Source organism: Stegostoma tigrinum, chromosome 23, assembly GCF_030684315.1.
Source record: "Stegostoma tigrinum isolate sSteTig4 chromosome 23, sSteTig4.hap1, whole genome shotgun sequence".
Lineage (NCBI taxonomy): Eukaryota > Metazoa > Chordata > Chondrichthyes > Orectolobiformes > Stegostomatidae > Stegostoma > Stegostoma tigrinum.
Genome location: NC_081376.1, coordinates 46,700,492 through 46,712,233, shown reverse-complemented (window position 1 = coordinate 46,712,233; position 11,742 = coordinate 46,700,492). Strand labels below are relative to the sequence as shown.

Genomic DNA, 11,742 nt, shown 5'->3' with positions numbered 1-11,742 from the left:
TTTTATGAATGTTGACCTTTATTTCCCTTCTTACATAGAAGATTTATACAGATTTCTCTCAGGCACTGACTGCAAATTCACTTAGGCTAGAAGTCAAAAAATGTCAGCCTGAACAGATTAAAAACAAGGAAAAATTAAATACGTAATGTAGTATCACAGCTCATAGTTTTATTTATATGACGTTTCATTTAAACTTGTACATTGGACACAATAAATCAAGCATCCTAGTTCAGATTATCCCCTGGATAAACCAACATGTGGGAAGTAGAGTAAACAAAAGACTCATTTCCTCTTCCAGTCACTAAAATAAAGCCCTGACAATGATTTTATAACTAAAACAGAAATTATAAAAGAACAGTTGAGGTTACGATGCAGTTCCATGAATCCAGGTCATTGAGAAAATACATTTGGACTAGACTGTTACCAACTTATATCATCTACTTCATTGCGACACACCCTCAGTTGTTATTTCCCTTTGGTCACCAACATCTTCGTTAAAATGTCCCATCATTTATCATCTGGTTCCAAATATTTAGAAGATACAAATTCTGCATAGTATGATAAACTGTAAGCATGTGGGCCAGAAGGCATCAGTTTTTAAATTTTGCTCATAAAGCCAGTCAGATGTGCATTTCAGAGTGTTTTTGAAGATTGCAATTTCTTTACTCTGTTCCCAATCACATTCTTTTGCACTTCCAAGTCCATGCCAAGTCAATGAGGTGCTATGGTATATTTTGTTGAAGATCCTCCACTTCAAGCTGCCACATGCTCCTGTGCAGAGCATTACCAGAGAGATCAGTCAACTTCACAGCCCGTATGATAGGCTCAGGGCTACATGACTGGACCACTCCCATCACCATCACATACTTTCCTGTAACAAAACAAAAGAAAGATCAGTAAAGTTTATTACAATCCAAACAAAAAACTAATACTGTACTGAGTACTAAGGCAAAATGGCACACATGCTAGAAATATGAAAAAACAAAGCACTGATAAAAACTGTGCAGATCACACAGTGGAGAAACACGCGATTTTAATATTAATGTCCAAACTGATATTAAATACACCAGAACACTTGTTTTATAAAGTACTATAGATGCCTTAATCAACAGTGTACAAGATGATAAGAAATCAGAGCAAAAAAAAAAGGCTGTAACCCCTCAGGCCAACCCACCATTCTGCAAGATCATAGCTAATCTGCCTCAACTCCTCTTTCATGTCAGCTCCCCACAGCCCTCACTTTCAAAAATCCATCCATCTTCTCTTTAAATTCTCAGTTATCTAGCCTCCACAATTCTTTCATCCCTAACTCCTGCTGAGAAGTAAGTGTGATCTGCTTTCTTGAATCTCTGCAGTCAATGGGATGTAAGGCTACCCTCAATGCCGTTAGGAAGGGATTTTCAGGATTTTGACTCGTGACAGAGAAGGAACAGTAATATTGTTCCATGGCAGCATGCTGGGTGGCCTGGAGGGGAACTTCCAGTTCAGTGGCCCCATGTATATGCTGCCTTTGTCCTTCTAGGTGACAGAAGTCACTGGTTTTGAAGGTGCTGGCAGTGCAGTCTCAGCAAATAGCATTATGTTCCCAGAACACCATTTGATGATGATCTTAAGTCAACTTTGATGTCCTCCAGTGGGCGATCACAATTCGAGTTGCATCTGAATGCTGTCTGTCACTGAAATGTATTGAATGCAGGCGTGATGACAACTATAATAAAACTGATAGCTTCCATTATTTTGTTTTTGGCTGCTTTGTAAAGACTCAAACAAAGCAGCATTTATGTAGAACCAGAAAGTCAGTCTCCTAACCCTGCTGAAGCATAAAGATAACAAAGAAGTCATCTTCCCAGAAGAACTGCACTGCAAGAACAAAGACTACAAATGATTACATATTAAAATACTATTTTAGCAAGAGGGCCTTTGAGATTTTGGCACTATGCCACTGCATTATTTCTCCTCTTTCATTAGAGCAGTGCAATTTGGAAGCTAATCAGTGCCCTTTTTGGCCACTTTGCTTGACAATTGACAGAAAACCCACTTCTATAAAGCCCGCTACCATGACTGAAGGGTGGACAGAAGATGCAATTACAATGCACTGCCTGAGGTGGTGAAATATACTAAGTAAAACTACAACCAACGACATGTAGTTGCCACAGAAATTCAGTAAACAGTCAACTTGCACACAACAAATAGCCACGAGATCACAAAGCAATAATCCACTTTAAGGATACTGCTCTGGTGCCTACGAATTTTTGACATTCACTTGGAGGCTAAGCAAGATCTCAGCTCAACACCACACCTAGGAGGCAGCACTCGCTACACAGCAGCATTCAGCAGTGCAAAGTATCAGCCTAGAGACTGTTCAGGTACAAAACACTAGAGCCAGATGATTCTTTTCTTGACGGCAAGTTTGTACAGAGACTGGTAATATTAGACTATCTCCTACCCACCAATGCCCTAGTAGTCACTTTGCACACTTCGTACCAAAAAAAAGTGTTTTAAAGGAAGCAAATCTAAAACATGTCATGGGGAGGTAACATATTTCAGCCACTGTCACACCAACCAATTGCAGAGTGGACATCCACATGCTCCCTCTCAAGGAGCAGCCAGGCAAAGAAGTTCTTTTCTAATCAAATAAAAATTGAGACTTTCAATAGGCACAGCAACTTTCTGACTTACGAGGCCAACACCTTCCACTCAGCAACCACAACTCTACTCCCGAAAATCCAAACCAAAATAAGGCAATCAATAAAATCAAATTAAAATAACTGCCTCTTTTAAAGGGACATTCAACAAAAATCAAAAGTTACATGAAAAATATTTAAATTGTGTTGGGATGGAAAACGCAGGATATCACCAACTTTTCAGTTTAGGCCTTCAGCCAAATAGCATCAATACTTAGCGCTTTTAGTTGCAAAGTTCATATAGCATCATTTTAGTGATTTACAGGCGGTGACTGGAATGACTTGTTGAACCTAGATGTGAAAACAACTGCACCTGAAATTCAGGTTAAAATAAAAGGAACACCACCAGCTATTTAATTTAATCTGCTTTGGCTTTACAAGTACTGAACACAATAGAGTTCTCCGACTTGAGAAAGCTTACAGATGAAGCCAGCATAAAAGTGCCTAAGAAATGCAGCGAACATCTAAAGTATGATTGTTTTCTTTATTTTTTCAGAAAATGTCAGGGTCATTTGCAGGAGCAGCGCTTTTTTTAACCCACCTGTAATTACCCTTAAACTCTGGGGCGTACTAGGTCATTTGAAATGGCAGTTAAGAGTTTGCCATGTTACTGTGGATTGGAGTCACACGTAGGCTAGACCATCAATGAACAGAATTCCTCATCGAAAAAGGACATGTATGAACCAGGTTGTGTTTTTAAAATAAAAATTGATAATTCTTAGTCCGAGTTTTATATTCCAGATTTATTGAATTCAAATACCATCAGCAAATGTGGTGAGATTTGAACCTATACACCTAGATTATCATCTCCCTAAGCAGTAATGATTGATGAATGGACTCTTTTCAAAATAGGTGCCCTGTTACTGCTGAGTGCAGATTGATTTCCAGTAGACACAACAACTATTGAAAATCAAGTTTACAGCAAAACGTACATCGGAGCAGAGCAGTTTGTGGGGTGCCGGGCAAGAATCTCCATCAGGCTCCCGGAATAGCAAAAACTTCAGCCAGAAACTACACTTATTACAACCAGCATCCCAGTGCTGCTGTAAGTCACAAAACGACCTTCAACTGGCCATTCTGAGGTTTAAATAACAGCACAGATTAAAACAACTCATGCTCTTTACACAGGACTGTTTGCTGTTGCGGTACTAAGTCAGCTATGCCTTTGATTCCAAAGGCCATGCGTGGCTACTATCAGAGTCAGTATTCATTCCTTTAACTGGCATTTTCTGATTTACTGGCACCACCTCCTCCCGGGGTATGCCAAAAAAATTGTAATCATTACTCCAGATATAAGATTCAAGGAAACTGACTTAAGTTGCACGATTTGCAGCCAGGCCAAAAGGAAAAACAGAAAATTGAAGTGAATTTTCCCAAATAACTGCAGGGAAAGTTGCCTGCAGTTAATTCTTCATTAAAAAAGGAATAGAAATCAGAAGAGTAGGTGAAATGTTAAAAGGACATCAGATTTTGAGTTTCAGCGCTCAGGTAAATAATTCTGCATTTAGTACACTCCAAAAACACAATTCACTGAAAATAAAAAATGATCTTTCAGAAAAACATGTTTATTAACACATTTAATGGGTGCAATAGATGTGGGTTTGTGGGAGCTGTCAACTTGGTCACGTGATTGCTACGAATCATCAGTCAGCATTTTAGAAGTTCAATTCTAATAACTTCCCCAATTTTAGCCACAGGCACCCAATTACTACCAGACAGATCAAAGACCCCATTGTCACCTGCACTGCATTTACTGGAACAGCTGTTTGCATTTCTTTTGCACGTCTGAAACGATAAGACTTGTTTCAAGCACATGTAGCTGATTGCTCGACTGTGTGCAAGGTTGTAAAACTCATGACAGTGGGTGTCAAATTTCTTTTATATAAACAAACCAAGATCCCTTATTTCAAACTAACACCTTGCTTTTAAAAAAAACATTTGTAATTACATTTAGATGTTGGACTTGTGCATTTCTTTGGCACAACCAGTCAAGTCAAATAAATTTTGTAGAAAATGTCACTGATAATTATGACTGAAATTAAGCAGGTATTTGCTTTTGATCTTCTAATTCCCTTGTGACAGGTAGTGGCTTGTGCTGGAATGGTTTCACAAGTGCCTGCAGCCACTCCTGTATCCTGCCAAACCAGCTATTCTTCATACTGGAGGCAATGGCCATCAGAATGCTAGGTAACAGAATGTTAATGGCAGAGGCGGCCATTTGGCCCACTGTATCTGCACTGACCTTCCAATTTCACCTAATGATATTTCCTCACTTTCTCTCGATAACTCTGCACATTTTTCTTTATCAGTAACAGTCGAGGCCCCTTCATAAGCCCCACTCAAAAGCTTTCCTCTACCAGAGTCAGTGCATTCCAGATCCTAACTTGCTGCATGATAGTCATTCCTGCATCAGTTTTGCTAGTCTTCTAATTACAAGGGCGCCTGATTTAGGAACACCATACTTTCGAACAAGACCCCATTAGTGTCTTCACATGCAAATGTTCATTCATATGTACGAACAGATGATTTTATTGTACCATATTACATTCCAACTTACAAATGGACTCAGGAATGGAACCAGTTTGTAACTCAGGGTCTGACTGTAACTTTAATCTGTGCTCTTGCTCACTATCGTTTTGAGTGGGACATTGCCCGATGTAGTTTCAAGACTCTTCATAATTTGAAGAAGTCTCCTTGCAGCTTTGAGAAAAAAGCAACAGCCCTAACTTGCATTGCTAGTTTATCGGAAATGGATCACTTCAATTTTCAGAATAATATCCTATTTGATGCTTTTCACCCCATCTGACCAACCCATCTACATTGGACTGCAGTCCAACGCTTTTCTCGTACTTACCACAAGAAATTTCATGTCATCTCTGAACGTACTAATCAGACCTCCTACATTTATGCCTGGCTCATTAATTTACATAAAATGAGCCAGCAATGACCCTGTGATACACCATTGGAGGCAGGTTTCTAATCACAAAAATATCATTCCATCATCACCCTGTGCTTCCTTCCACTAAACTAATTTTAGACTAGAATGGATCATAAGAAGAGAATCCCTATAGTGTGGAAACAGTACCATTGGCCCAAGTCCACATCGACCCTTAGAACATCCCACCCAGACCCTTTCCCTCAAAGCCCGCCCACCCAATAGACACATCCCTGAATACGGGCAATTTAGCATGGCCAATCCACCTAATCTACACAATCTTTGGACTGTGGTAGGAAACCAGAGTACACAGAGGAAACCCACACAGACAGAGGGAGAACGTGCAAACCCCACACAGTCACCTGAGGGTGGAATTGAACCTGGGTCACTGGTGCGTGAGGCAGCCGTGCTAACCACTGAGCCATAATTTGCTAAACTGCCCTGGATCCAATGAACATAGTTTCTTAACCAGTCTGCCAGGAGACCTTGTCAAAAGCTTTAAAGTCCACATATACTACATCAACTGCATTAACTTCATCTACAGACTTAGCTCCTTGAAAATGTTAAGCATAGTCTCCCTTATAAAGCAATACAGATTATCCATGATTAATCCTTGCCTAAGTGAAGATTAATTTTTTCAATAGTTTCCCTACTAGAGTCGCTGGAATCATTGGCCTTTGGTTTCCTGATTTCAATCCTACTAAAACCACAGACACCACCTCTCTCAAATGTATCACAGTTCCCACTCCCCACCCAAATTTTTATATCTTCACCGTCCACCACAGGGAATAAAGTATTCAATTAAAACCTCCGCTCCACGTGTTGCCACTCTTGCCCCACTCTACTTTAAAAACACCTTTATATTTAACTTAAATGTTACCCACTGGTGTTTTTGTTTGCTCTCTTTATTTTAAAGAAACCCTTTCCTCCCTAGACTTGGAATACAAACTAGGAATTAAATCGCAGGCCTTCAGATACACAGCTGATGCCATGACCCACTTCAGGAAAATTAGCTAATATTCAAGCCTCACTAATCCAGGGTGCATCACAAGTGTTTAATCTTCAACGCAACCAAGTACGAGATCTGATGGTTTAAGCTTGAACTACCATCAACACAAACTTAGGCCTCAACACCACTTTTCCACCCACCCAATTTCTTGGTAAGTCAAAAACCAGCCCATTCAAAATCTTCAACTATGGAGTATACTCACAAACCTGAGTAAGAGAACTCCAAAAATTCACAACCCTTCAAGTCAAGGGATTTCTCCTCGGAGTACGACACGATCAGCCCCTCATCCTGAGACTGTGTCACCACATTTTAGATTCCTTAGCCAGAATTGATTGTCAATCCCCCAGCAAGCAGGGGAAGTGGCTGCCGTACAGTGGTAATGTTGTTTCCACTAGGAAACTCCAGGTCCAAGCTAATGGTCTGGGAACTTCGGTTTAAATCTCACTGCGTCAGCGTGTGTAATTTAAATTCAGTGAATAAACCTGGGACATAAAGGAATTCACGGACAATAAAAACTGAAAGAACGGTGGATGCTGTGAACCAGGAACAAAAGCAAAAGTTACTGGAAAAGCTCTGCAGGTCTGGCAGCATGTGTGAAGGGAAAAACAGAGTTAATGTTTTGGGTCCAGTGACCGTTCCTCAGAATAGAATGGCAATGGGGCTATCAATTTTTGTTAAGACAGATCTGGTCGACTCAAAAACAGAGACAGAGACAGACAACAAATGCAGCATCACTCACAACGTATAGAAGGATAGAAAAACCAGCTTCAGAACGAGATCACCCCTCATTCTCCCAAACTCTAGGAGTATACTGGTCCAATTTATTCAATGCTCAAGAGCAGTCCACATCCTACCCTCCCCAAACTTGTCTCAAGATGTTAACACCATACATTTGTTAATCCAGCATTGGTAATTTTACAAATTGCTCCCTTTGCCAAAATATTTTTGCTATAGCAGAGGGATTTTTCTTTTTAAAAAAAGAAAGAATTTGCTGCACAGGGAACTTCGCTGGCCGAGGTATGTCAAAGTTATCATTGTATCTCATTTGACCATGCCCAGCTTTCAGACGACTGGCTCTCCCTTGCAAGGCCAGTTACGCTAAACTCAGACTTCCTCAAAGTTAGAAAAATAAACCACAAGCCAGTTTTGGGTCCTCATCTTGGTTTTAATACGTAGTGAACTCTCAGCCAAAGTTGTCATTCAGTTTCACAGTAAGAAAACAGTCATCACATTTCCATTTGACCATTCCTCTCCTGCTTCTGCTGCAGCTTCACTCATACCTAATATCCTTTCTCAAACTGGGTGCATGACAAAGTTATTGTATAACCATTTCGACAGAATTAACCACATTGGAGAGTCTGTCGATCATGACAGACGCAGATAAACTTTCACTTTCTCATACAACGTAACTATTAAAATTCATGGCTCAAAGGCTCATAAGCCAGTAAATTCTTCGACTGCTGCTTAACAATGGGAAACATAATACACAGTTAACACTTGCCTTGGTGCAGGCCGAGTATATTTTTCCACTGACTATATCTTTCCACTGACTATATCATGGTCATAACTTTTGAAACTTTTCCCTTCTGCCCACTACAACTTCATTGCTACCAAGGGGTAATTGCACAAACAGGCAAAGAGAAGGCTGCCAGAGCATTCACCTGGTCTGCCGCATGGGGAAGGTGCAAATGCATCACCAGGTTTGTACCTATTCAACTACACACAGCATCGCAGACTCTTGCGATCAATCAATCTCCACCCTGCCTTGTATACTGAGGGGTCAGGTACACCAGTGGCACTGGAGTGCCAAAGCAGGTGGGGGAATAACAGAGGGCTAGCAGCTGCAACAGGCCGTTAAAAAAAGTGCCATCAGCTTCACCACACAGCAAGACAAAAATCAAATGGTGCACAGTAAGATCATTCAGTGCCATCTTCAGTCTCATCGCCTGGCTAAGTTCATTGCATCTTTTCTCCCGCAACCAATTTTTATTTCATTAGAGCAAACACCTCCTATGTCGGAGGTGTCCATAAAAAGGCAGACAGGATCTATTCCACCAGGTCACCACGCACTGAAGTTAAAAATTAAGCCAAGCTGCTGGCTATGCCCAATCCTCCATAGTCACACAATTTGTAGCAATCATAATATGTTTGGCAGCAAAAACTTGAGTGATTTAAGCCTTACTGCTGCTGGAATATAAAACAGGGAAAGCCTGAATTTCAGATACTATGCTTCAGGGCAGCACAGGGGCTATAACCAGGGTGAGAGGAATCTTTGATGATGTTGGTTGCTTTTCCACAGTAACAAGAAGTGTAGATGAGCCCAGTGGATGCAAAGTTTGCTTGCGTGATGGTGTGGGCTGCATTCACAACTTTGTTTTTTTTAAGAAATGGTCCTAGCCGGAGCAGTTGTTGTACCAAGCTGTGATTCACCCAGATAGAATACTTTCTATGGTGCATTTGTAAAATGGTGGGGCTCCTTATAGACACACTGAATTTCCTAAGCCTCGTGAAGGAGATATTGTTGTACTTTTTTGACTGTCGCACCTACACAGGTGGTACGGGACAGACTGTTGGTTATAATCACTCGCAGGAACTTCACACTCACGGCCATCTCCACCTCAGCTCCATTGATGATGGGAGCACGTCCTCCTTTCCTCCTACAGTTGATGATCAGTTATTTAGTTTGGCTGACATCGAAGGAGAGATTGTTATCTTTGCACTTCAATAGGTGGGACAGCATGGGGTTGCATCTGGTTGGGATGTTCTTCAGAGGGTTCGTGTAGAATCGATGGGCCAAATGGCCTGGTTCCACAGTGCTGGGATCCAATGCTGCAGAAAATGCACCAGGTGCTTTTTCTTTCAAAACACAAAGCTCAAATATAGAACTGTGTGACACTCAAGAAACAGAGGTGGTTGTAATTTTGCATACACAGCCTGAAAGCAGGTGTCTTTATAATGAAAAAGTTACCTGGCAATAAATAGCCTTTAGATTTGTTCAAAAGCTACATTTATCACAGACCTGAGAAGTACTTATACTCTAAAGACTGGCTGCAGGTGGAGGGTGGACAGTGGAGGGTGGAGGAGAGCTGGAAAGGGAAAGCGTGCTGAAGGGCAGTGGCGCGGGGTCAGTGGCATGTGAGGGGGAGGGGGTGGTGGGAGAAGGAGTGGGGGGTCAGGGGCACAGGGGGATCGGTGGGAGGAGAGGGAGTGGGGGGGGGTTCAGGGGCACGGGGAGGGGGGAGGAGGAGGGGCTGGGAGGGGGAGTGGGGCAGGGTCAGGCACAGGGGGCTGGCTAGAAGGAGGGGGAGTGGGGGCAGGGTGAAGGGTCAGGGGCACGGGGGGGGAGGAGGAGGGGCTGGGAGGGGGAGTGGGGCAGGGGGAGTGGGGCAGGGGGAGTGGGGCAGGGGGAGTGGGGCAGGGGGAGTGGGGCAGGGGGAGTGGGGCAGGGGGAGTGGGGCAGGGGGAGTGGGGCAGGGGGAGTGGGGCAGGGGGAGTGGGGCAGGGGGAGTGGGGCAGGGGGAGTGGGGCAGGGGGAGTGGGGCAGGGGGAGTGGGGCAGGGGGAGTGGGGCAGGGGGAGTGGGGCAGGGGGAGTGGGGCAGGGGGAGTGGGGCAGGGGGAGTGGGGCAGGGGGAGTGGGGCAGGGGGAGTGGGGCAGGGGGAGTGGGGCAGGGGGAGTGGGGCAGGGGGAGTGGGGCAGGGGGAGTGGGGCAGGGGGAGTGGGGCAGGGGGAGTGGGGCAGGGGGAGTGGGGCAGGGGGAGTGGGGCAGGGGGAGTGGGGCAGGGGGAGTGGGGCAGGGGGAGTGGGGCAGGGGGAGTGGGGCAGGGGGAGTGGGGCAGGGGGAGTGGGGCAGGGGGAGTGGGGCAGGGGGAGTGGGGCAGGGGGAGTGGGGCAGGGGGAGTGGGGCAGGGGGCTGGCTAGGAGGAGGGGGAGTGGGAGTGGGGGCAGGGTGAAGGCACGGGGGGGGGGGGCAGCTGGGAGGGGTCAGGGGCGTGGGGTTGGGAGGGTGGGGGTGGGAGCCGTTGGAGGTGTATTGAAATGATATCTCTCCCCCCGCCCCCGGTACCTGCCGAGAGGCACGGCTTCCCCTTGGGGACACGGCTCGCTCCGGTCACGGTGAAGCTGCCGCTCGGGTCGAGCAGCCGGAGGCTGATATCGTCCTCGGGCCGGACTTCCTGCACCGTGCCCTGCATCCAGACCAGGCCCAGTTCCAGCGGGGGCCGGCCGCTCCCCTCCCGTCTCAACAGCCACCTGGCTGGGGCCGAGGCCTGCGCCCTGCTACGGCACCCCGCCTGCCGCAACTGCCCGGCCAACAGCTTCCAGGGCGGGGAGGCCGGGGCCTTGGGGCAGGAGGCGGACATGCGGCCCGATCAAACCACGCGCCTCCGGCCACTCGCTGACCAGGGGAGGACGTGGGAGAGGCTGGAATGAGCCAATCAGAATCCGGAACGCCGCCTGAACCAATCACACGACCCACCCTCCACAGGTCTGCCCCCCCCCCCCCGGCTGGAGGAGGCTAGGTTTATTGACCAATCAGCAGGCGGAATCGCTCACTTTGACCAATCAGAATGTAGGTCACCTCCATACCTGTCAATGAACTAGCAGGTACTTTGACCAATCAGAACATGTTATTTTTCACTCGACCAATCATAAAGCGGGGTTGTTCCTACCTAATGAATAAGAAAACACTAGCCAATAAATAGTTGGAATCTGGTATATTGGCCAATCAGAACGTCGATCGCCTCACTACCCATCAGAGTGTAAAAGGGTGCGTGGGCTGGTCACTCCTTTCTACACAATTGACAAGTATTGACCAATCCTAGAGTTGGTGAATTACTGCTCTATTGACACAATTAGACCAACCAGTGGACGTTAATAGATCTCTTCACCATCATAAAGGCAAGCATCTGTTTAGCAATCTGTATATTAATCAACTACAGGGCCTTACTCAACAAGTTGGCCAATCATGAAATATAGAATCCGCTTAGCTGATCAGAGGAGCAAGGTATATGTACCAAAAACAAATTACAGTGGATGCTAGAAATCAGAAACCAAAACACCAAGTGCTGGAGAAACTCAGCAGACCTGACAGTCTCGGTGGAGAGAAAGCACCGT

General features: G+C 45.0%; 1 protein-coding gene across 1 annotated transcript; it reads right to left on the bottom strand.

The window, feature by feature from the left end:
• On the bottom strand, positions 1-11,075 carry rmi2 (RecQ mediated genome instability 2). The gene is made up of 2 exons (XM_048552324.1): positions 10,694-11,075; positions 1-871 (listed from the first exon to the last, which is right to left on the bottom strand). The coding sequence occupies exons 1-2, from the start codon at positions 10,986-10,988 to the stop codon at positions 723-725; spliced, it is 444 nt and encodes a 147-aa protein (XP_048408281.1). The 5' UTR covers positions 10,989-11,075; the 3' UTR covers positions 1-722.
• Between the last annotated feature and the right edge of the window lie 667 nt (positions 11,076-11,742).